Source organism: Ixodes scapularis, unplaced genomic scaffold (assembly GCF_016920785.2).
Source record: "Ixodes scapularis isolate PalLabHiFi unplaced genomic scaffold, ASM1692078v2 PGA_scaffold2__306_contigs__length_199485367, whole genome shotgun sequence".
NCBI classification, from domain to species: Eukaryota; Metazoa; Arthropoda; class Arachnida; order Ixodida; family Ixodidae; genus Ixodes; species Ixodes scapularis.
In genome coordinates, this window is record NW_024609857.1 from 59,850,724 (window position 1) to 59,875,625 (window position 24,902).

Sequence of the window (24,902 nt, forward strand, 5' to 3'; positions counted from 1 at the left end):
GGGCGGCCGGGCTTCATTCTTGTTCGCTATATCGAGTGTCCCCGCCATGGGAATTGGATACAAAAAGACAAGGCTCCTATAACATGTTATTTTCAAGGGGATGTTTGGACTGTTTAATATAAACAATATTTCAAAATACCCGAGTGTGATATAACTGTTCGACTATCAACATTTACAAAGATTTGGTTTCCTTTTATATACAACGGGTGCCCGTGTGCACCACCCCGCTTTGAAGCTGTGCTTTTTTTTTTAAGCACGTGGCTGCGCTGCAACAAAGCGAGGTTCTCGGGATTGTGGTGTCAGCTCTTGTGAGTAATGCTTCTCCGCAGTGCACTGGTGCCGGGTAAGAAGCATACTTGACAGGGCTCACCCACCGCGATCAACGCTTAGAACATCGCAGATATCGTAGTTAGTCTCGAAGCGAATATTGAATTATTATTTCAAACTACCACCTGAAGAATATTATATTTGCACAACCCTAGTAATTTGGCGTACCTGCTCACAATCTAGCTGGGACGAGCTGGGACTAGATTGTCTTGAAGCATCTGGTTACATGACCTTACAAGCTTACTCAAAACGATGGGCAGAAAAAGAGGGACATTTGACTGGCAGCAATAGGATGGGCATGCTTCTAATATGGTAAAAACATGAGCAGAAACTATGTTTTTTTCCTTTGTTTTTCTCGTTAATGTCTATCTTCGTGTTGGTAATTTTCATAAAACCAGCCAGATATATCTTCCTATTTTCAGTCTTATATGCAGCTGACAGTATGTACTCAGATAAATAGTTACCGATTATTCTGTGTGGTAAAGTATTTAAAGTACTTCAGATATGCTTTTTTTGTATGCTTTAAGTACTTGTATTTCACTCCAAGAGTTGCACTTTACTTGGTTGGGCAACATTTTTTGGTACTGCTGGGAACAGACAGTTGTTGACTCAGCTACTGTTAACAGACAGTACTAGATGATACTTTTGTCAAATTCAACCTGTGATGAATAATTGAAGGGATTATGGAACCTTTTGACCAGAGTTCTCTCCAAGAATTTTTGATAGGTTGACATAACCACCATGCGAGCGGCGGGGGGGGGCACCATACAGACGAAGGGGGGGGGGGGGGGGGGGGTGAGAGGTCGTTTGCAGTGCGGTAGGATCTGGCTTGCCAGCAGAACGCACTTTGTGTAGGCTCTCCTTTTTGGCCTTGTGAGTGGCGCCACACTGCAGTGATAAAACAAAAACCAAATTGCCTTGGGGGAAAAAAGCTTTCATCCTTTCCACTCTGGGGAAGAAGGAAAACCAGGGAAGCTGTACTTTGGTGGGAAGGAAGTAATGACCGGCTGCAAGTCGGCAAGCCAGAGTGGAAAGGCTGGAGAGGTTGCCACCGCCGCTCATAGATGGCGTTAGCTGTCCGGAGTTTAGTGTCATCATTTGTTTGCTGACAGACACGATACTGGGGAAACTAGCCCTTAACAGCTCTGCTGTTAAAAAAAATAAAGTGGGGAAGGAAAGGCAGGGAGTGAGTGAAGAGGCAGAGGTAAAGCAAGCCACCGCACGAGCAAGCATTGAACAGTGAAAGAAGAGTCCTCTCGGCTTTCTGCTCTCTGCCACTCACCGGCTGCGTAGAGAACTGCTGCGTGGTGCGTGTTGGTGGCATCTGTTTATTTTGTGCTTCTCCTTGGCCGAGCCCCCCGCCCCCCCCCCCCCCCCCCCTTACCCTCCCCTCACTGCCGGCGCTCTGCGGCTCCGCTCTCCTTGCTTGAAAGAGTGGTGGCAGTCGGCAATGCAATCACACGCAATAACGTGGCGGTGTGCAGGCCTCAGTCTGCAGTTATGTGCCCAGGTAAAATCGCATAGTCATCCTGTGGCATTATTGAGTGGTGGATGGACAGTCAGAGCAATGGGCAGTCTCTCGGAGCGGTGGGCGGCGAAGCCACTGCCGCCCACTCTGGGGAGAATACAACCCTTTGCTTAACTGATTATCACAAGCTTCTCAAACCAGAGGCAGAGTTTTCATGCTTGCAAGCTGATGAAAGTTAAACGTTGTGCATTTGTGCATGTGCTGTCTTTTTAGATGTAACACTTGTTATATCAGTTTTGCATTTTTACTGGCATTTCATTGTGTGCTGCTAGCTCAAGGTAGTGATAGTAGTAGATTGAAGCAATAATATAGAAAAATAACAAAGGGGTCAGCTATAAGGTCTTTTGCCTCCTTTTCATCCACTCAGTTTTTTATTCTTCCACCCCTGCTTCAAGTTGATTTTGTTTTACTAATCACATATTTGGTAATAAAGAGAGTGCACCAAAGGAGATCACATTGAAATAGTTCTTGTTAAAAGTACATTTTCACTGATGTAGTTTACATGGTAGTTCATTTCACTCAGTTTACTTTTTTATTTTACTGGAAGTACAAAATCTAGTATTCCCTTCATACATCAAGTGCTTCCGTATGCGCTTTCTCTAATACCGCCAATGGATATGAAATGCAGTACTGTCCAGTTACTAGAAGCTTTATTATCTCTACTATTCAAACTGAGTAGGTACATGCAAGGTCAGCCGTATCTTCTCAAAATCCTTTCTATACGACGATTATTCTTAACTGCATTCTTCACCTTCAGCTCATGCCCGTCATGAAATCCTGCCTCGTGGACTCCTCAAGTCGTCTTTGGCCTACCCGGCTCTACTACGAGTTCTCCAGCCTTCACACCTACCTGTTGCAGAAAGCGCTCGCAGACGACACCGACCAAACTTTGAAGGCCGGCTACGAGGAGTGTCTGCAGCTTCTTTGGAAGAAGCTCCTCGAAGTGGGCTTGGAAGTGGCAACCTCTTCTCCCCCCGACTCCGCTTCTCTACGCCGACTGACCACGCTGCTGCGTGACATTCACCGGCCGCCCACAACCCCAAGGAGCCAGCGCAGAGTTGCCATTTTCTCGGCAGACGACAAGCCCGGTTTGCCCTCGAGGCGCAGCAAGCAGACTGTGCCATCCTTCGACAGTTCCTCGTCTCCCTTGGAGGCCTTCCCCGATTTGATGCAGAACACGACGAAGATCTGTTCGGAAGTCTTGAAGAGGGCTAGGGCGGCTCCATCTGGCAGCGGTGTGGACTTGGTTTACGTGGAGGCGGTCACAGGTTTGCTGAGGGCCGTCTGCTCGAGTGGTTTTCTCGGAGCTCTGCTGGGTGAGCTCGAACTGGGGCACTCCGGAAAGGTGGATAACGGCAGTGTCGCGAGCATGTTTTTGGAGTTCCTCAGGCCGCTGGTCGGTGAGGTACCGGCTACTGTGGATGTGGAGGGCTACTGTTCTGAAGTTGTGGACTGCCTTCTTATCGTCTCCTTCTGCGCCGACGTCGATGAAGCTGTGGAGTTCTTCAATTCTGGGAGCTTGTTGGTAAGTAAAAAATTGTGAAAAAAACCCCAGAAAGCTTGCCTCTTATAAAGGAATTTTAATAGAGCCATTTTGTTCTGGTGGGACTTCAATGAGATTAGATGGTAGTAGGTATACTGGAATTCCTGCATGATTCTTTTTGGCTGTTTCTTTGCATTTTTATGCATTCTATATGTGTTAAGCCTAGTCAGTTGCAAATAGTAGATTTCGAGTTCGAATAGTGGTTTTGGTAGAATATTTTGAAATTGAATATTGAATAGTTTCTCAGTCTTTCACTACCGTGCACCATGCTTAAACGAAAATGCAGCTGAGCTTGTGAAGCTTCCCAACCTTCAGATTGTCCCCTTCTAAGCTCAGTTATTTGGATATAACTACTATATGAACTGTGGCATGTAAGCGAAAAATTTGTCAGTTATCCTAATCGAGGTGATTTATAAATTTGCTTGGTATATGCAAATATGTTTTCTTCTATTTCAAATTTGACAAAATTAAAACAAAACAAGCATAAATGATGAACACAGGCTGTCAAGACATTGCTGCTTGACTGCTATTTCATAATCGCGCCGGGGGGAAAAGAGGTTACTATTCGGTTAATTTATGCTATTTGGCATTTGCCGAATACGGAATAGCGTAATATTCAAAACTTGTATTTGAAAATTCATGGTAAATTGTTAGGTTTTATGTATGCACATTTTTGCATACATAAAATATTCTAGCTTAACAAAACCTTTAGCGATACTGAGTTTCCAGATGCCTGCGTTCACAGCACTCATCACATAGTTTAACGTAAACCATGTGTACATTTGATAGTTGTTCCTAGAACAAAGCGATACTTCGGCTTATCGGGCTGATAAACCTGGGGATCTTCCAGAGCTTTCCATACTTGGAGCTCCTCTTCCTCAGTGCACACTGGGGTCGAGCTTTCCCTTGCCTACCTTTCTGGTCGCAGGACCTCCCTGTTAACCACTCAGCATCGAGCACCTCACACCTCCTCTCCCACCCTTAAACCAATTGATGTCAAGCCTTGCGGCCACGCTTTTATCCAGGCTTTTCTTTCATCTGGTCATCTCGGAATGCCAAACACCAAGCCAAAGAATGTTTCACATCGGTATTTGCACAACACTTTTAAGCCTTTCACTTAACACCTCCACCACTGTAAATGGAAAATAAAGATATTATTATTATATGGGCTTCTCCAAGTAGGAGACATCTAACAGCGACAGTATATGATGCTTTTGTTTGTACTTGTTCTTGCACATTTCTTTAGAAACCTCTCACATTTCAGAGAGAATGCTGCCTAATTGAGAGAACTCGAGCTCAAGTTAGGAATTAGCCGAGCCCTAGAAATCAGGAACTGCTCATCAGGCATATACTTTACTGCCACTGTGATCAGAACTCTCCTCTTCCCTTTGCTTAATGCCCACTTTGAGGCTTTTTTGTAGTGCCTGACCTTATTTGTATAATTAAGACCTCAGTCACCTTGGTTTGAAATGGGGCGCATCATCTCCAAATGCTGCTTTCTAATGGCTGTTCCAGTTTTAGAGCTTTTATCTCAATGTTCCCAGGACAATGAGCAGATGATGGCCATCCTTCTCGAGAAGTCGCTGGACTGCTGGAAGAGCCATCCGGGGGTCCGGGAATGGCTCAAGAGCACCGGACTGGCTGAGAAACTTCTGGAGCTTTCTCGGAAGCTCGTCCCAAGCTGTGCTTCCCAGTCGGAGCTCATTTGGAGGGTGTTGAGGGCAGGGCTGGAGACTGCAAACCTCCCTGGTAGTTTCTTCTCTTATCCTGGCTTTGGTCTCGTCTTTTATATTGCTGCTACAGTCACGTTTCCATTCATTTTCATGTATTCAATAAATTGCAAATACTGTAAACAACTTAATTTTCGCAAAAAGCAAATTTTCGCGAATTGCCTACAATTAGCGAAAAATAGGTCCCGCTAACAATTCCGGTAAAATGTAAACACATTGGAACCAACATCGAGATCCCCCCGCGTTGCAAAAATTGGAACCCGCAAATTATTCTAAAATTTCAGCTCTGACCTAAATTGCGAAATATTGAGCCCGCGAAAAATAAGTTGTTTACAGTAGTTATAATGTAGAATTGCATTCTTATTGAAGCTTTCTTTGATGTACTCTTGAATAGTAAAGCATGCCACAGTTTAAAAGCTTTGGCCTGCCACCAAACACCTGCGCCGCGAGCTCCGGCGGCCACACAGCATAACTATAAAAAAAAACAAAAAAAAAAAACAGATAAGACAGGAAAGAGAAATTTGAGGTGCCTTGAAAAAACTTTGCCAGCTGCAAAAGCTAAAAAAAAAAAAAAAAAAAAAGGTCCAAAGAAGGATGTTGCAAAACTGACAGATTGCTTTGTGCCTGGAAGGCTGAAATTGAAATTAGCGTCCACCGCATTCCTCAAAACGCAACTCTGCATATGGTGGTTTGATTGATAAATTGAAATGCAACTGCGCACATTTTGTTACCAATCTTTGCTTGTCACATTTCCTGCTTTGTAGACAGTCAACCAGTTATTTACAAAATTTTTTGCAACTTTTTGATGTAGCATATATCAGGTAGAGAACTGGGCCGATGAATAGAAAACTGTTGTGTTGTCTCAATGTCCTGAGACTGGTTTCTTTTCAGAGCCATTGATTTCGACATCCAACTTGAGTGCCATTCTGAGCATGTTACGTCAGACTCTTCAAGAATTCACCAAAGTTGAAGGGGAAGAGCTCTTAAAAGCGGTAGACTTTGTTTGTGAAGTCACACAGACTCTCTTCTCCAGTTATGAGGTTCGACATTCTTCTCTTTCAACATTTTCTTCTACCTCATCGCCTTTTTGCGAGGGCTGCTCACTCTGTGACCTAACGCATCTTGACCCTTTTAGGGCTGCTGGAAGTTGCCTGAATCTGAGGAGTTCCTTTACACCCTTTTCTTCTTGGACTGCCAAAATTCTCTGTGTTCTACACCTGGTAAGGACATATTTGATTTCTTGTCTCATAGATCGTTTTTGTTACACTGTCTAGTTGCAATTTTTGGGCTGTTGGCCAACATTGCCATGCCGTCGTATATTGAGACTTCTGAGATTTTATTTGCCTGTAAATTTTTTATTTTATTTTTTGTTCTGGGCAGAAATTAACGAAAAAGTCAGTCAGTCGTGGCAGCGGGGAATCTCGATGATCGTCAAGGCCCGTGGTGGATTCATGGCTCCCGAGGGGGTGCTACACAAGATCTCGTCACAGCTCAACTCCCTGGCTCTCGCAAAGCTCTCCCACGGAAAGCGGTAAGTTGCTTCTTCTGAAGAAAAAGCTCTTCACCCACTGTCGCGACATATTAGATGAAGACAGATGGGGACAGGGCAGGGTGAGAGCAAGGGCATAGAGACTGTTCTTCGATAGCAGACAGTTTTTTTTAGTCAAATACAACTAGAGTATTTTTTGCGTAGTGCATTAATTTTTTCCTTACAAAACACACTGACTAAACACAAAAGAAAGATTTTTTTCGGGAAATTTGGGCTATATGTCAACAGCTGTTACCATCTGTCAGCTGTTGCACCAATCGGACTCCTTTCGTTGGCAGGCAAACATTGTAGGTTGCAAATTCAGCCTCTTAATTTGTTACTCTTTACTCGGGTAAGCTCACTTATTTTAAATTTTGATACATGAAATGCATCATCTTTAGCCACTACAAAATCTTAGCTCAATATGTTAAAGGGATGCTGAACCAAAATATGGATTTCACAAAATAAGGCCCAGGAAGCGTTGAACGGGACATCACAAACTCCAAAACATTACTCGTACATTGATATCTCAAACGGATGGCCGTATTGCAAAAGAAGGGCACGATCAAGCGAGGAATGTAACGTCACGATTCTCTTCGAACAGTTGAGAATGCGGAAAAGGCAAAGGGCCAGCGATCCCTTTGGCTCGTGCAGTATTTTACCATCAATGTTGCGGATACACTGATGCCTGTGCACTGCTCGACACTTGGCGTGAGAACGTCTTCGGCACTTTTTTCCATTTTTTTTTAAAGGATACTGGCGGGCATAAAAAATTTACCACCTAGTTATGTACTCTATCTGAGCACTTTGCACCATTTATGGTACTTGATGGCAGTCTTTTCAGAGAAAACAAAAAACCGGCAATGGCTTATTTGATTTTTACAAACCTTTGTTTACATATTTCTACCAATTTTGTTTCTGTTCCTTCCGAGTTCTAGCTAGTTAGGAATCAACCAGCTAATGGCTTTGCTTTGGTTTAAACTTTTAAATGTGTATGTGCAAAGAACTGTTCATGAATGACTGCATAGGCAATACACAGTGTATGTCGAGACAGTCGGTAATACCATTGCCAATGTTTGTTTTTGCAGTGATGCACTGGAGAAGAGCTGCTGTGAGTTTTTGGACAGCATCTTTGCCTCCATTCCGAAGGAAGACCAGGGTCCTGTTGCACCCGCTGCGGATCCGACCATCTCTCTGGTCCTCGAGTTCATACTCCCAACACTGGAGCAGTGGGAAGAGCTTGCGCAGGATTCTACACTGCTGGTATGCCACTTCCTGCGTTTGCTGCGACTGCTAATGAGTGTCTACATTGAGTGTTATCACGGCAACCGAGGTCCTTGCATTGTGTCGTAGTGCAGCGCACTGTAGCACAACGCAGTGCAGCGCACTCAGTGCAAATGTGAGAGCAAGCCTTTAGTGTGATGCAGGATACAGTTGCATGTGCAGTGCGCTATCCTGTAACAAGCAGACGTTTAGATATGCCTTATTTCTTGCATTCTACATATTTTAACAGAACTCCTTTTCTTTGGGGGGGGGGAGCTTTCCCAGTTCTTAAGGGGATTTGGCAATGTTTCAGGATACAATTTTCAGCTGAACAGTATGCAAATGCAGCATTGAAGAATGTGTTAAGTATGTTAAGTGTTAAGTAAGGAGAAAGTAGAGCTCTGGCTCCAACTATAAATGAAGGACTGACTGTTTAGTACTTTTAATGAAGTACATCTCATAAGAAGCTACGCTTGTCCTTCCTATCCATTCTTTTCACTCAAGCTTATAGTGCATGGAGAACTTTAGTTACATTGTCCAAGTTTTCGATCTGGCTCTGCTGTGTGGATATTTATGCAGCAAATGGACCTGCCTAGGCTATAAGAAAATAGGCAGCCTAGTGTCAAAACGAAAGCAAAGACAACCAGTGGGTTCATGTAACAAAAATGTTATGTAAAGTTCTACGAATGCACATCTGCAAAAGAGACATTTGAGATACAGGATGCTGTAATTGGTTGCTTGTGTGGTACTCCCCAGGAACTGCTCCCCGCACACCTAAGAAATCCGAAAGAACACCCGGTTTTTGCGACGAAAGACTATCTCGCTCGGCACAGCTCAGCCGCAGTGGAGGAGCGAGCACATATAACAGATGTTGCACACTTCACAGAAGCCATCTTCAACCACCTGCTTGCTTCGAGCTGTGTTGATAAAGAAACCAATCCCACAACGAGCAGCCCAATTGTGCTGAAGTTCTCTCCATTTCTGCTTTTGGCCCGTTGTTTTCCACGTCAGGTAAACATTAACTCTCCTATTCACATTCTCTCATGATTTACAGACATGTTTGGTTGATGTTTCCTTGTTTTTCTTCTTGCTCAGAGGCTCCATGCCTGTGCAGAGCATTTGGAAAACATCACAGCTAAACGGTCTGCATTAGACGCTGCCGTTGAAGAACACCCTGCCGAGATCTTCAATGCTCTGGTGGATAGGTGCGTGGACTTTTTCGGTTTCTAATTAAGCTCTTAGGATTGCATTTCAGTGCTCAGATTTAGTGCTCATGTTTTTTCCCGGTCTAAAAGCTTGCTTTATCGTGGATATATTGCAGGATTCATTCGACGAGAAGTATCTGGCTGGAGCCCTTGGTCTATCTGTTGAAACGTCTGAGGGAGGTGGAGGTTGCAAGAAGGATCTGTGGCTCTTATTACGAGTCCGTCAAGGACAGTCTGTGAGCCTTGGTTGTTCTATATTTGTGTTTTTATTGATTGCTCTTTACAATTAGAAATTATTTGTATTGTCACTTTAGAGTGTATTTGCAGACATCTCCCTTCAGTTGCATTTTAGAAAAGGCTGTATCAATTCATTTTCTTTGTAAGTTTGTTTGTTGTTTAATTGCCTGTACTGCTGAGCTTCCTTATAAGGTCCTGATTGACCTTTAATTGATTTTAGTTATGGACCTGGAGGAACCCAGCAGCTGCAGATTGTGAGGTCAATGCTTCAGTTCCTTCCGGAGGACCACCGTTGGGACGTTTTTTCGACTTGCGTTGCCTGCCTCCTCTCCTGGGATTCTGGAGCATACTCCGGTAGGGGCCGTTGTCATCGTATGACTACTGTTCAAACTTCTAAGTCGATGTACAGGCTGTGCCACTGCTTCATAGCCTGTTGCAGGTTAAGAAACTGGGAGAGCTCCTCCCATAAAGCCCTACACTCTTTGCTCTTTAGCAGAGAAAACACGGGAGAAGAGAGAGTCCCTCCAGCATTTGCTCTACTATATTGAAAAGAGTGGAGGGCCTTGTGGGAAGAGCCTTGCCCTGATTTCTCGGCCTACAACAGACTATAGAAACCTCTCCAAGTGGTGAGAACAGCATCACAGCTGTTGGCTTAGTCATTTTTATACGCCTCTTTTATCTGAATTGCAAGCAGTTGCTGAATACTTCCTTGGTTCAGTAGCTGCTTTGAGAACTGGGGGTTCCCAAAGTGGGTTTTTACTCTCTGCAGAATTTCTAGAGATTCCTCAACACCCTAGTTTGCACAATCATTCTGCTTTCCTAGAAGAGTTCCTCAGCCTTGGTACAATTTATGCATTGCTGGCCCATTTGTTGGAGCATTGAGCCAAGCTAAGCAGTACCACCTTTCTCACTGATGTCTCGAATGTTCTTCTGAATTAGTTCAGTGAGCAGATTTTGTGTACTCTTGAACTCACTCTGGGGGGGTTGGGGGTGCACTGCTTGTCCTTCAAGGTGGCTAAGGACCACCTTTGCACTATATTTGTACACTTTTGAATTGGGGAGTTGGACGAGCGGGTTGACCTGGATACTACTATGTATAATGAAAGCTAAACAAAAGCGTGGTATGAGGACAGTCAAGCGATTTATAAACAAAGCTTTCTACTAGGTATCTTCCTCTCATGAGCAGCAGATGCAAGCGAAGCATTATATCAGGTTTTTTCTACTAGCATAATGTTAATATGTTGGATTTATAGAAGAATCCTTAAAACTTAATCCACATATTTAAAGGGCTCAACCAAAACTTCGCATGTTTTTGTTTTACTCAAGAATTTAGGAATGGTGCCATACTTAATAAAACAAATCATAAATTTCATCTCAATATTTTTGTGGATAAAACAATTGCTTCTGGAAATTATAATTTCTAGGCACTTTCCAGAAATGCTCTGTAATGCCACAACCCCCACGAGCCTTTTTGTATATTGTATAGATATTGTATAAACATCAGCACATGGGCGCCTTGAGCCTGTTTTGCCTGGCGTCATCGCGATCATCCGTGGGAAATAATGGACTATGATTCATCAAGTTTGCCTTAGTCAAGCAGTGACCAGCAAATGTTTTAAGATTTTCAGCACGAGATTTTGGATGATTTTCCTTTCACATTTGATACGCCTGCATCGCCTCCAAGGGGACCTCCCGTGGGGGTCGCGTTCACAATCCGCCCAGATGTTGACCCAAATGCCGCTTTTAAGCAGAATGGCATGGAAGGTTTTATCTACTAGCAAGTTGCAGACTGGTTTCTAGCACTACGCAAACGCTAGGAGCCAGCATTCACGTCGAACTGCTCGTACCCATTTCCGTCGCAAAGACATTCCGGTCGGAGACCAATAAGATGTCACTCTGCTGTACTTCTTCGTAACGGTACTGCACTTCACAGCCCGTCGCCATTCCCCCCCCATCCATCGCATGCCACAAACAGCTTAAACCAGACGCAACTCGCAAAACCACAGACACTCCCTATCACTGCAACATACAACACCACGGAGTAGGGAACGTCCTCTGCTCTTCGATACAACATTTGACATCGCGACTGACCCTGCTCGTTGTTGCCAGTAGGGTGGCAGCAAGTGATTCAAGGGTGTATGCATAAACTTCAAAATTAATTTTCTCGAAATAAAACATATATTCTGTCTAAATATTTTGTAGACATACTCATGGGTGGATATTTATTACGTGGTAAAAATTTTATAAAAATCAATGACCATCGATATTTTGCCGGTGCTTCCCTTTAATAAAACTCGTGCTCACTTTGCCCACCATTGGCATCTGGCGAGCGTTACCTGCCCGCCGAAACAATTGGACGTTGGTTCTCATTATTCTGCCCTTTCACAGTGGTTGCCGATTGGTTGGGTTTGTTGTCGAAGACATTGAGCAGTCTGGGAGCAGCTCACATGGCAGAAGCTCACCCACAAGTGGTGTCAGTCCTGTTCCTGCTGCAGGGGATCAGGGGACGCAACCCCAAGCTATACCTGAGAGAAGCGTAAGTGTCCTGGTTTGCAAGTTATCTCAACAAGAGAGGAGCATTAATGTTTCGATAGCTTCGCAACAGTCAGTAACCATTGGGCACCCGTATGTTGCTAATCGGAGGTTACTTATACTATAGGACTGTGCAGTTACCACGAAAGAAAACTAATGTGGAGGCATAGCTTGCGCCGGTTCAGACATTTGCATTTGAGCGCAGCTCACTGCGATATAACTAGGGTTCTGTGTTTTTGGGTCTTTTTTTTTTTAAATTTTAAGGTGTTTCTTGGCATTTTTTTTTTTTTTTTTTGTGTTTTTTGGGGTTAGTTTGGTGTCATGCAAAAAATCTGCTTTTATTTAGACTTGTTTCGAAGAAAACAATAAAACAAAAAGGAGCTGAAGGGTGCAGTTCTCAAAGGAATCAGCAGCTTTGGGGACAGTTCAGTGTAGTCTTTGTTTCGTGCAATGACAAAATGAAGCTGCAATTAAAAAGTTTCTTCCCGTGAAGCTCAGGGTTTTTCTTGTTTCAAAACAACTCCGATTAGAAGTTTTTTTTTTTGGTTTTTTTTTGGTTTCCCCTGCTTTTAATTAAACCGGCTTAGGGTTTACTTTTGGGGCTTCTCAGTATATACTGAAAACACAGAACCCTTGTTATGACCCGATGCATTGCACCATGATATGTTGCGCGCAACTTGATTGCCATAGCAACTCGTCATCCTAACTTGTCACAAGTGGTCGTAACGCATTCAGTCACACCTGGACACAAACGTCTCGACGAGCCTTCATGGCTACCTTTGATACGGAGTTACTGAGAAAATGACAATTCCATAACCTCACTGGATCTTCAAAGCGGCAATCTGGAGGAAATTAAAAGATGCCTGCAAAATGTTTATTTTTGTCATTAGAAATTAATTTTAAAATGTGTAATGGTTAGCACGGGTACACATTGAAATGAAACGTGGCTATGGTCAGGATATTGGGTATTTTGAATGTAGTGATGTGAATTTTTGTGGCATCTTTCTGACACCCAAAAAGACCCTTGCCATTTCATTATCTGTTCCTTATTCATGGTTTTTATGGAACCATTTGTATGCTAGGTTAAACAATATAGCTTCAGCCACGACTCCAGCTCAGCAATAAGATTTACGCGCGCTGAAGGCCCCAGTTTCCCCTCCTTTCCATGTGGTCCTGGATACATTACTTGTTGACTACAACCTGCTAGTGCCATAAATAGACCACTATACATGTTATAGTAAACTATACATGTTATAGTTTGTGGTAAAATATGTTATAGTTAAAATTTTTTTGGGTGTGATCTATCTTTGCATGCAAACTACACAAGGATTTGTTTTTAATACAGAATGTGTTGTATGGCTGGCACCAAACCATATACGGTTAGGTGCCAGCAACGGGAGTTTTGGCAAAACCTCTTCAGACACCTTTGCCGTAACAGGTTGAGGGAGTTCCGAGCAGAGTGTCGAACCGGAACTGAACCATTTTTTTTAGCCAAACAGGAACTGAACCGAACCGAAATCTTCAGCGCCACTTTGGAACTGAACCGGAACTGAATTGGAAAAAATATAGAGCTAACCGGTTCAAAATGGTTCATGGTATTTTTTTTTTGTTAGTATTGCAAGTAGAATATTTGAGAATAAAAAAATTGGCAGCTGTATTTTTCAGTCTTGGGTAGTAACGCGTTACTAGTAACGCGTTACTGTAATTTCGTTACTTTTTTGGTAACTTGTAACTGTAACGAGTTACTTTTTAAAAATGTAACTTGTAACTGTAGTTCTATTACTTTTTTCTGAAGTAACGATGAAAGTAACGACGTTACTTTTGTCGTTACTTTCCAGTGTTTTATGAATAATATATCACTGAACGAGGTGTAATTTAGCCATTCCTTGCACTTTCCAAATCGCCTATTCCGACATTTCGAGTGTCAAGTTGGCCTTGCACAAAGTTGTGAATACGTTCTTTCTCGCGAGTCACTACCCGAATATAGCCACGTGTAGATTTTATAAAAAGATATCTAGTTATCTTTACGCACGCGCTTGTACTTTGTGCCTCAACACTTACATCTTAGTGTCTTGAAGCACTACCTATGTTGTGGTTTTTCTTTTTTCTGTGCAAGCGCTTTTTAATCGGCTGAATCCACCGTAAAAAACAATACACGTGAAGGGCACTGCGCATGTCTCGTATTTTGATTAGCTCCACTACGCCGCACTGCGCACGTTTCGTATTTTGATTTGCGCCACTACTCTGGCGTAGAAACTTTCAAACACTAACTTTGAGAAGCGACTGCTACTAAGTTACAATATGAAGTAAAAAGCGTACTTTTTAATTTTTGCCATAAAACGTTCTAAAGGGCGTTTTCTATTTTTTTTTTATTTTTTGTGTTATAGAAAAGTAACTGAAAAGTAACGTCGTTACTTTTTAAAAGTAACTGTAACTGTAACGAGTTACTCTTTTGTTGCAGTAACTGTAACGGTAACTTCGCTACTTTTTTCTGAAAGTAACTGTAACTGTAACGAATTACTTTTTAAAAGTAACTTACCCATGACTGGTATTTTTATGTATTGATCAGATCATCATATACAGAATTGCAATGTTTAAGAAATTGTGGGTTTTTGTGGCACTTTTGTATTGGCACTATGATTAATTATGTGTATCATGATCATGTAACATCATGTAGTCAGGACATGCTGTAAAGCAGTTTTAAAAACATATTGTGTTATAAAGTTCCTCTGTCCTGCATCTTCAGCACAGACCAGAAAGCGTGGCCCAGAAACTATGTTTGTGAAAACATTCTTGCAAGAAAGTTTGTTTTCGTGGTACCAGAACCTCATGCCGTTCCTCACAACGCTGCACCAAGCAAGAATAATCTGTCTCTCTCAAATACATGGCTTGCACTTAGCGCAAACCTTCTGCAGCATGCATTTTGTAGCACCGGATTTGATTTCCTTAGCAAGAACAAATCGCAATGACCACCCGCGTAGAGTGCAATGACGTCATGTGCAAACCATGTTAAACAGTTCAGTTTTCTGGTAAAGTGCCATGTTCACAACACAAGCAAATATAGATGTCCAAATTGTAAAGTTGTGCAGCATATATAGCAGTCTCACAATTATACATGGCAGCCTAATAAAATTTTAAATCACATGACTGATAGAGCACAGAGTTGTAAAGTGAGGGCCCAAAGCAAATGCATGTAAAACCGAATATAACATTAGCCCGAGGCAGTGTTTCACAAAGTTTCGAGTATGCATGCAAGCTGATGTTCAAATGTGATTTATGTTAGAATTATAAGAATGTTTGTCTGTCCTTTGCACTATTTATGTGAAATTAGGAATATCATTGCATCTATATGTATTTCTTTCTGCAGTAAGGCATTGTGTATTGAATTTTTTTTAAGAATACATTCACAATACAAGTATTGTGACTGCCACTCAGTGTTTCTATCAAAGTAGACTAAAATGGCATGTCCTAAAATTTTCGAAACATCTTAAAAATATTGCTTTTACCTCAGTTACGTAGTCATCAAACATATTGTGAAACATATTTTGTAAATTGTATTTCAAGTTATATATGGCGACGATGTGCGCATGCCATGATTTTGTGCACTGTAATTAATGCCTTAGTTAAAGAGTACACCTACGATTCAACTTTTAAGACTGCGACGGAAAGTTATACAATCAAGCATACTTTTGGTGACCTGCCTTACTTCATGACAATCTTTCGATTAAGGTAAAATATATGGGTCTGAGGTAAACAAATGGATGTTGAGTTGTATAAACACGTTTTGCATATTAATCTAGATTTCCTTTCACTGTTTCGTCGAAATTAAATAATGCAGTTTCTTATTTGTGGTACCTGAAAATAAAAGTGGATTGTACGAACGATAAATAACTATACAGTATAGTTACTCGTTTCACGGCTAAATTAGTAGCCAATATGATCTGGAAAAATATGACCAATTTACCGGTTCAAACCAGTTTGAACCATTATTTTGGCTCGCTGGAACTGAACCGGAACTGAACCAAAGGTTGTGAACCCGAACCAAACCGATAAAAGTTTCGGTTTAACACTCTGGTTTTGAATGTTAGGCTTTTTTTTGCTGCAAGCTGGTGCCAGGGTTCTACTCGGCGCTGCCACGTTCCAATTGTTCTGTTTTCCGGACGCTTTTTTTGTTGTGTCTCACACTACAACAGGCTCTGAGAAAGTCTCATTTACACCGATTGCTCACACGCTTACCTTGCACGACAGAGGGCTGCTTCGTGCCCTCTAGAGTCACTAAATAACGCTACGCTTTCAGAGTACCGAAACTCCCAAACTACGCATCTGAAGCACGTCGGGCGCCGCCATCTTGAATTCACACGCAGATGGAGGAGTGACTATAGCTGAGCCAAGCCGAGCTGTAGCCGTCGCCTGCGCCAGCTGTCGCAGACGCAGCTGTGGCAGCGAATCAAGGTCGTGTTGTTCGTATCTCGACTTCAGAAGGAAAAAGCGCGTGCTGAGCGACGGACTTCAGCGTGCGCACGCAGTAAACAGTGAAACAGCAGTAGGCAGCGGATCGCTGAGCCCAAGATGGTGGCGTTGAAAAAACGCGATGAGGATGATAGCGACTCACGTGGCTGCCGCTGTCCAATGATGCCGCAGCGAACCAGAATGTTGTTGAATAGAGCGACTGTATTGTCGGCAAAATGCCAAAGAAAAGGAATGCGGTACTCTGAAAGCGTAGCTTATTTAGTGACTGTAGTGCCACCCAGGCTCCACATCTGTACGCAGTTTCTCCCCACTGACACATCACGTTCTGTGTCACCACTGCCTCTGCCACGCTAGTAGGGCAAAGGGGCGTCTTTTCCTAGATAATCCATTACGACGAGATGTGATGGACTTTGTGAAGGACAGGGTATGTTAGTGAGGATTTATGTATGACACAAGCTTTGCGAGCTAATAAAGCAGACATTTGTCAAGGTGCGCTGTGTATGAGAATTTTTTATGTGCAGACTAGGCACCGAAAAATAGGGTACCGCTTTTGAAGGGTCTTCTGATCGGTCCCTTCTTGCTCACTCCAACTTTTTCCCTCCGCAGGGATGATCTCACAGAAGACGAATGTGAACTGAGCCGAATGTCGTGCCGCTTTTTCTTCGTCGTGCTCAAGTGCTGCCCAGAGGCTCTGTCGTCGTGCAACTGGGATTTTGTCCTTCTCAGCCTTGCAATGTGGACTGAGGTAGTTACTCTCCTCATTTAGAAGAGCAGCATTGCAGCTGCTCCAAAACGTGCAAGTGAGCATAACGAGCGGCTCGTGCTTTTTCTTTCAGAAATTTAGCTGGAGGAAGGCAGTGGAAATGTTTCCGACAAGAGACCTCATTTTTGCCTGCGAGTTGCTGAGTCTGTTTCTCGAGGTCACTCACGTGACTGACAAGACATCATCCGTGAGGAGCAGCTGCAAGCTCCCCGAGAACTTTGACACAGAATGGAGCGAGTTTTACACCAGGGCTGTCTTTTCCGTTCTGGTTCCTGGCTTCGTGGACATTGCCCGTGAGAAAGTCATTCTTGTTTGATAGGAAAGCTATAATGGATAATGGAAAACACATCCCATTCTTTTAAAGCAGTAGCTTTATAGGGCGAACCAGACTCAAGGTCATGTCCTCGCCCTCAAAGTCACGTAACGCCTGTGGCTGAAGCTCGAAGTCATGTAAGCGCCTGTTGCGTAAGCTCTGTTCGCATAAGAGCCACTCACATACACTCGTAAGCACCGGTAGCTGAAGCTGATGTGACCTGACGTTGTCGACGTCCTTGGGTTGGTTTTAAAGGTTGCCCTAGACGTCATTCTTGACATCGTCCTCTAGAAGTTCATCCTTCATAGCGTCCTTGAAGTCGTTCTAGAGGTCGATCTCTAGGACGTCCTTTACTCGTCCTAAAGGTCATCCTCGATGTGTGCGGCATATTACAACCATTTCATCAGCATACCATTTCCTCTCCCAATTCTTTTCACTAACAATGTTTTTGTAAAGCTACTGCATTTCATTGCATTTGGCCCATTAAGATGCATGTAATTTCTTCATGTTAAAAAGTTACCCCAAAACTGTGAGAATCTTTAAAAATGATGAGCAAGTGTATGAAGAGGCACAACTTGAGAAGTGGGGTATATCATGAGACTTGCAGCAACTACTAATCTGAAAAATGCAGAAAAATATATGTTGCACTGTTTATCTCTATACTTCTGATAGTGTTCAATTTATATGCATGGCTAAAGGTGTCTTTAATTGACCCAAAAGTTTTATGAAACGTGGTGCTACTATTTGGAAGAGTGATAAAGTATGCATGGTCTGTCTCTTTTTATTCCCAGAGCTTTCCAGCAGTTCAAACGAGGCTGCATCACTGGTTTTCGAGAAATTGTCTTCGGCCCTGGAGTTTGTGAGTGAAAAGCAGGCAATCGAGTTCACAAAGTGCTTCCAGGAGAGCTCCTCAGAAAACCAGTCTTCGCTCGTCGGGGTTCTCTCCAAGCTGACGCCCCTCATCACATCCCAGTTCATTGCGCTGCAGCTTGGAGCACACACACTGCTTCAGAAGTAAGCGGAGCTTTCGTGCTTCAAATGCTGTGTCATTTTTGGATTAAGAATTTCAAAAGAATACTCTGTGGCCGAGAAGTTTTCTTCGTACGCCTGTCCGGAAATTGTGACTCATACCATTGTCGACTTTTCCAGGATCGTGCCATCCATAGCCAGAGAAGAGGCGCAGGGTTTTGCGAAGTCGGACGACGAGGAAACCTCGAGGTAAGGAGGTGGAAGAACCCATTGAATTTTGTCGTGATGCAGTGATTCGACAGAAAGTTTGTGAAAGGCATGGTGATTTATATAAAGTAAAAAGGACTAGACCAGGGCCCGTTTGCTCGAAGCTGGTTAACTCCAGCCGCGGTTAGAAGTTAACCGCGTTTCCCTACGAAGGGGAAATTTGAGGCCACGTGAGCGGCAGAGTAAGGACGGCGGGGAAACATGGCGGTGCCTGGTGAGAGAGCGCCGCTCGCTTTGGAACTAGTATGTCGTTGCAGCTGCAATATCGGGCGCGTTAGTCAGTAATGAATGGTTCAAGAGGCTTTTGCTTTGCCTTACCTCACTTGAATCGCAAAGCATGAGCAATAACCTCGCCGCACTTTTTAGATAATCTTTCTATTCTGGCCATTCTTAAGTCTAAATGAACACAATAATTGTCGGCATGGCAACGTCTTCGGAAAGTGGATTGCCCTGACTCAATCAACCGGGTATTGATAGCACGCAGAAGCAGACAGCGTCCCAAGCACCGAGGTGCATGCTACAAGTGTAGTCACACGCGCTGCACATGCTGGCGTCTGCAGTAGTAACTGTTCTAAAGCAAAAAGTCTAAAACAAATTTTGCCTTGCACGCACGTTCGTCAAAGCCTTATTATGATTATTTACTTCAAATCTTTTATGACGGGAAGACCAGCGCGCGGATCATAGAATTATACTTCCAGCGTTCTCCTCGATGCTTGGGTAATTTACCAATAGGTTTATTTTCACTGGAGCCAAATAAACAGGCGTTTCAATTTATGATGGTGTTATATGCAGTTCTTACATGCTGGCCAACCACGCTGCCGGTGTACCACCCGCCTTTCACTGCTCACTTCTTCCTTATTGTTTCTAGGACTGAACTTCGTCGTCCTCTTTCAAACTTGGAAGGAAATTTCAAAGGGTATTATTGTCTTCAATTCAAATAGCCAAGTATTCAGAAATTTTCCGAACAAGGGTTAATTTAGTTTTACCTTACCCTAGTATCTGTACCACAGGCAACAAAAATATTTCTTAAGCTCAAATGTATGTCGCGCTGTGTCACGAAAACCTGGTAGTGCGCATTTTTGTGTCCCCCCTTTTTGGGAACTCTTTCCACGGAAGCCACTTATATTCGCTACAACCACTAGGTGACACCAGCTACCACCCCATAATAAAACACGGAGCTATCGCTCATCTAGCCTTCAACAACTTGGCTAGGTACTTGTAGGTACCTACTAGGGAAGGGCAGGGAACTCTTAACCGCGGTTGAAGTTAACCGGCTTCGAGCAAACGGGCCCGGGTGCCTAGTCCTTTCTACTTGGTATAAATAGTACTTGATATTACATTAATTTTCTAACAATAACTTTTTCTAAGCAATGTCAGAGTGTTTTTTTTTTTAAAACAAGTATAATTTCTTTTGCAATTCATGTACTCAGATAAAAATTTGCACTGCATTCTGCCTCTCAACTGCCAGTATATACTGTAAATTTCATTTACATTGAGCCATTGGTTGGAAAGTTGATCCTTTTGGGTAGTGTCCTCCTTTAAAAATGCTTCTTTAGACTGATTTATCTACTATTTCCTCGTTTACATTGTCTTGTCCGATTTCTGGCCCTCGAGACTGCGACAGGTCCCCGAACCGGCCCCTAGCCAAAACGTTTAGAGACCCCTGGACTGGACAATGAAAGCAAATCTGTTTCAAACAAGTACCCAACTTTGGTTTTGACAATGCTATTTTTCAATTTTCGAGATGTATCTGTTCGGTGGTATCTTGCGGAAGCTTTTATTCATACTTGACACGTGTAAGCAAGGCCATCTCCTTTCGGTGAGCCGGGTACATCGTAACAAAGAGAAAGGGCGGCCTACTAACCTTGCAGGGCAGAGACGAAGGAAAGGCTGCCTTTTCTTTGTTTCCACTGCGCAAATTGGCTTTTTGTGTCGTCCTTTTTCTACTCTTCAGGAATGCAATGCCGGTCTTATCACTTGCATTTTGGCTCTAGCATCAGTTATAAACGTCCTTAAACTAACTTAAGATGACGGCGTCATAGAGCATACAGGGATTTTCTTTCTTACACTTTATTGTTAGATGTTAATGATTTAGGAAAAGTCTCCAAGTGACACAAAGTGAAGTGTGTCTTGCATCCTTTAGGCGACTGCATGGTGTGCTGCTGGAAAAATCCGGGCTGTGTCTCACTTTGGTTCCTATGTCACTGCATAGCTATGGCTGTTGTCTAGTTTCGATTGCACCGGCTACTACTCCTGCATTTGGTTGTGGCCTAGTGCGTCAATGCACCGTGGCTCGGAGCACTTAACCGAAAGCTCGTACCACAGAACTGAGGAATCCTGGGTTCGGTCCCCACCCCTGCCTGTTTCCATCTGAACAAGCATTGTACCGGCGTGCAGTCACAAATCGAGACTGCATGACGCACATTAAGGGGAGACGCTACCCAGAAAAAAATATTTCTGCAAAAAAAGTTTATTTTGAAAAATGCTATATTTATATTTGCAAACACCTAGAGAGTATTCTCAGAAAGTTTTATTTGTTTTCACTGCATAGTTAATTTTTTAAAATTAATTTTGGTCCACCGATGTTAAAGTGACTGTAGCTTCAGGTATGATAACCTTAACGCAAGATAATAGCAAGACAGATTCTTTTTTTCTCTCTTTTTTCTTTGTTTGTCGTATTATGGGACGGCTTTAGCCGTTGCGCGGTTTTGACTAGACGGGCCGCCACTTGTGCACTCCTGGCGATGCGCAGGCCCCCGCCGGAACCCCTGCTGAGGGCCCTGCGGGAGACGGGCCAGGTGGTGGAAGTCCTGCTGTCTGAGTTCGAAGTGGGCGACTGCTGCCTGGTGGTGCCCGGCACGGACAGCTACACCTACACCCTGGGCTACCTGCTCTCCTGGCTACAGCTGCTTTCCTTCTTCGGGGCCTCCCCCGCCGAGGTGGGCAAACCCTTGATCGGAGCGTCTGCTTGTCCGCGGGCCGCCGGGCGTTTCCCGAGCTTCGCTTTCTGTACCTAGTAGGTATCTTCTCGGGGCAAAGACGGAGTTTGGCGGTTAATTTTGTTGCCTGTTACGAAGTTTCTCTAGTCCCTAAATCTCTGCTGACCCTACACCTCGTGTCGTCTGCTAGAAAGGGGGTTCTAAAACTAGTTTCTTGGGAACCTTGGGGTTCCCTTGAGTACCCTTGTGGGTTCCCCAAGCTGTAAAATTTTCTTGACCTTCCCTGCTTTCAAGATAAGTGTTTTTCCAGTTTAAACACTACCGTAAAATACAGAGCATCCATCCTCCCACCTCTCAATTTTGTAGCATTTGAAAAATATGTGAAGGACATAGGTTTACATATTGTTGACCTAAGGAGCGCCCATCCCCCAGTGTTACATCATTATTTTCAAATGTTTAGTGGGCGCTTGCTCGGGATTTGAAGTTATATTCTGGCATATCTGAGCCTCCCATTTATGCGCAGCTATGAGCCAAACACTCCTTAGTATGTGAATTATTGTTTACTAAGCCTGCATGCTTTGTGCGTTGCTTTATTGTTGCAATGCAGAGGCTGCTGGGGTTCCTCGGCTATCAGTGGAGCGAAATGGGGTTCCTTGAGATTGCAAAGTTTGAGAACCAATGTAATAGGATATTTGTGATTCGACTCCCAGCCTTCTTCCTTGACATTATTTATTTATTTATTTTAATCTACTGCAGGCCAGATTCCTGGCCCAAGCAAGGGGGGCGAAAAACATGTTACTATGCATGTTGCGTGTACGACAAATGACGCAACAATCCAAAAATTCAAAACCAGAGGTGAAATTCAACATTATTTAATCGACAATTATGAAAAGGGAAAAGTAAATTATACTGCATGAAAGCCGTGTTAGCGAATAAAATACTGTTCAAGGGCTTGATTTAAATTAGGTGATTGAAAAATTAGCTTCCGGAAGGGACCTCCATTCAGATGTGATGCGAGAAAAGCAATGTTGGTGCTTTCTGTATGTATTTTTTTTTTTTTTTGTGGTAAAATTGCTTGTTTTCTTTTTTTCTTTTCTTTTTTTGGTTAGGCTCGGTCAGAGTATGCGAGCTACCTGCATGGGTCAGGGATGCTGTCGTCACTCCTCAAGCACCTTTTCTGCCTGATGCCCAGCAACATCAGCGTGCCCACGGCCTCCCCTTCCAGAGGAAGGACCATGTTCACCGAACCTGCCACCCTCAACCCCCAAGGTCAGTTTTCAAAGGTTTTAACCACCGGAAAGTCAAGCATTAGTTCGTTGAGCTTGCAGCTGAAAAGACTCACCGTAATATCCAGACTCATTGCCCATCCCCGAGTCATTGACCACCCCACATTTTGGGAAAATATCAATTAAAAAAAAACGCAGAGTGTTTGCCCACCCCTGCAAATACCCCAACACGTGGACTCCGCAATCTGCGAACATTCATCCGACCCGAACAATGCGGCCACGAATCCTACAATTGGAAGACGTTTGTAACAAAGTAAAACGAATTAGGGAGAGACACTTCAGTTCATTCACACGTTCCCCCCCCATTTTTCGTAACCCCAAAGTCGGAATACATCCGTGCGAAAGAAAAACAACAGAGATAACAAAATTAAACTTTGTTTTGCTTACAAAAAACTTTGTTCGGACAAAAAAAATAAAAAGACGGAAAGATAACAACTTATTTAGGGATCGCAAGGTCAGCAAATGCCTCATATCCTGGAATGTAACCGCCGAGTATAAGGTCTGGCTCCACCAAAATAAGTTCACCGCAAACCCGCTTCTCCCTCGGAACATCACGACCGTGGTTGGTAGGGTTGTGCAATGTTGGGGATGAAGCCAACGGGTAAATAAAGGTCTGCTGAACACTACACACAGATGTTTGTAAAGCATCCCATTTCGAGCTCTGCATTCGTGGTGCCATCCATGCCAAGCAGCAACACCGTTTCAACCCACGTTGATAGCATGCTGCGCATGGATGCACGCATGTATGCACCAAACAAGAAAGTTGCACAAGAGCCTGCTCCTTGTGGTTGACAAAGTGGCCATCTTGGCCCGATGCTAAAGCATTGGCCCCCAACACGATCACCGGCTTTCCCGCTTTCCCAGCATCGCTCTTCGTCGCTTCTTTTGCCCGCTCGCTCGTTGCGCCTGGTTGGTTTTGTCTTCTTGGTGACTCTTTTTCTTCTTTTTTTTACTAACGAAGATAACATAGCAGTGTTAGAAACATGCTTTCACGGAACAAACTTTCGTGCTGTATGCCGATCGGCGGTGTTCATTGCTCGTATGCAAACAATGAACTTTGCGATAGTGAAACGTTCCTTCATGAGCATTTCTTGCATAAAACAATGGAACTGTTCTATGAACTATAACCCTTAGATTAGGGAGAAAGACAGCAATGAAGGAGAGGAAGAACAGGCACCTCATATTGAGACTCCTGTTCGTTTCCACCCTAACATTCTGTAAACTGTTTTGAGTTTCAAGTATCTCTTGTACAGCCGCCCTAGGTATGTACAGAAAAATGGGTGTTTTTTTTTTAGCTTTTTCTAAACTTTTTGTGCTTACCCACCGAGACATGGCCCACCCCCCCCCCCCCCCCCTTTTTTTTTTTATAAATTTCAGGCGGCAGGGGAATGGACAATGACTCGCAATATTGCGGTAATTTGTCTAATTTGTGTATTAATTAGGCTTATCACCTGCTGATTGGAAACACAGTTGCAATCAGCAGGGGCACAGCACGATCAATATTGTGGCTTCCTACCGTATCCACCTAGAGCTCGGGAAGGAAACGGCCTGTCTAGTCACATACCCCTGCGTGACTGCAAGTGAAGCGTTTCATATGGTGTTTTCTAACCGACAGGTACCAGCTTTATGTAGGCAGCTCATAGTTTGTTTGAGTGCATCGCTAGTTACGCTTCCACGAGACAAATGATATTGATGCTCAACATTCTGTCATCATACCAGTCTGGTGTGTAACGACGAAAACGAGAAACAAGATGCTCGTGTTTGCATGACTGATTGGTTGTCAAACCCAAAGGTTCCTTGAGCACAACAGGACCAAGTGTTCTGACCCACCACACTGTCTCTTGTCGTTTTTCTGCGAGCAGAAGAGTTCAGCTCTGCAAAGCTGCAGCATGTTGCCTGCCGTGTCTACCTGGACACCATCTGCAAGCTGCCGGCTCTTGTCAGGAGCTGGTGGAGCAGCCAGAACAAGCGGATCATGGACCACGTTGAAAAGTGTGTCATC

General features: G+C 43.6%; 1 protein-coding gene across 1 annotated transcript in view; it reads left to right on the forward strand.

Annotated features, from left to right (window-relative positions):
* LOC8030755 (E3 ubiquitin-protein ligase listerin) overlaps positions 1-24,902 on the forward strand; it is a 60,216-nt gene that overhangs the window by 31,404 nt on the left and 3,910 nt on the right. The window contains exons 10-27 of the mRNA XM_029987483.4: positions 2,613-3,380; positions 4,943-5,147; positions 6,020-6,168; positions 6,264-6,348; positions 6,509-6,659; positions 7,745-7,919; positions 8,676-8,930; positions 9,015-9,124; positions 9,241-9,360; positions 9,582-9,715; positions 11,750-11,897; positions 16,970-17,108; positions 17,200-17,419; positions 18,231-18,453; positions 18,589-18,657; positions 21,428-21,614; positions 22,724-22,883; positions 24,763-24,892. Coding sequence (XP_029843343.2) covers positions 2,613-3,380; positions 4,943-5,147; positions 6,020-6,168; positions 6,264-6,348; positions 6,509-6,659; positions 7,745-7,919; positions 8,676-8,930; positions 9,015-9,124; positions 9,241-9,360; positions 9,582-9,715; positions 11,750-11,897; positions 16,970-17,108; positions 17,200-17,419; positions 18,231-18,453; positions 18,589-18,657; positions 21,428-21,614; positions 22,724-22,883; positions 24,763-24,892 — 3,428 coding nt within the window. The remainder of the gene's footprint in view (positions 1-2,612; positions 3,381-4,942; positions 5,148-6,019; positions 6,169-6,263; positions 6,349-6,508; positions 6,660-7,744; positions 7,920-8,675; positions 8,931-9,014; positions 9,125-9,240; positions 9,361-9,581; positions 9,716-11,749; positions 11,898-16,969; positions 17,109-17,199; positions 17,420-18,230; positions 18,454-18,588; positions 18,658-21,427; positions 21,615-22,723; positions 22,884-24,762; positions 24,893-24,902) is intronic.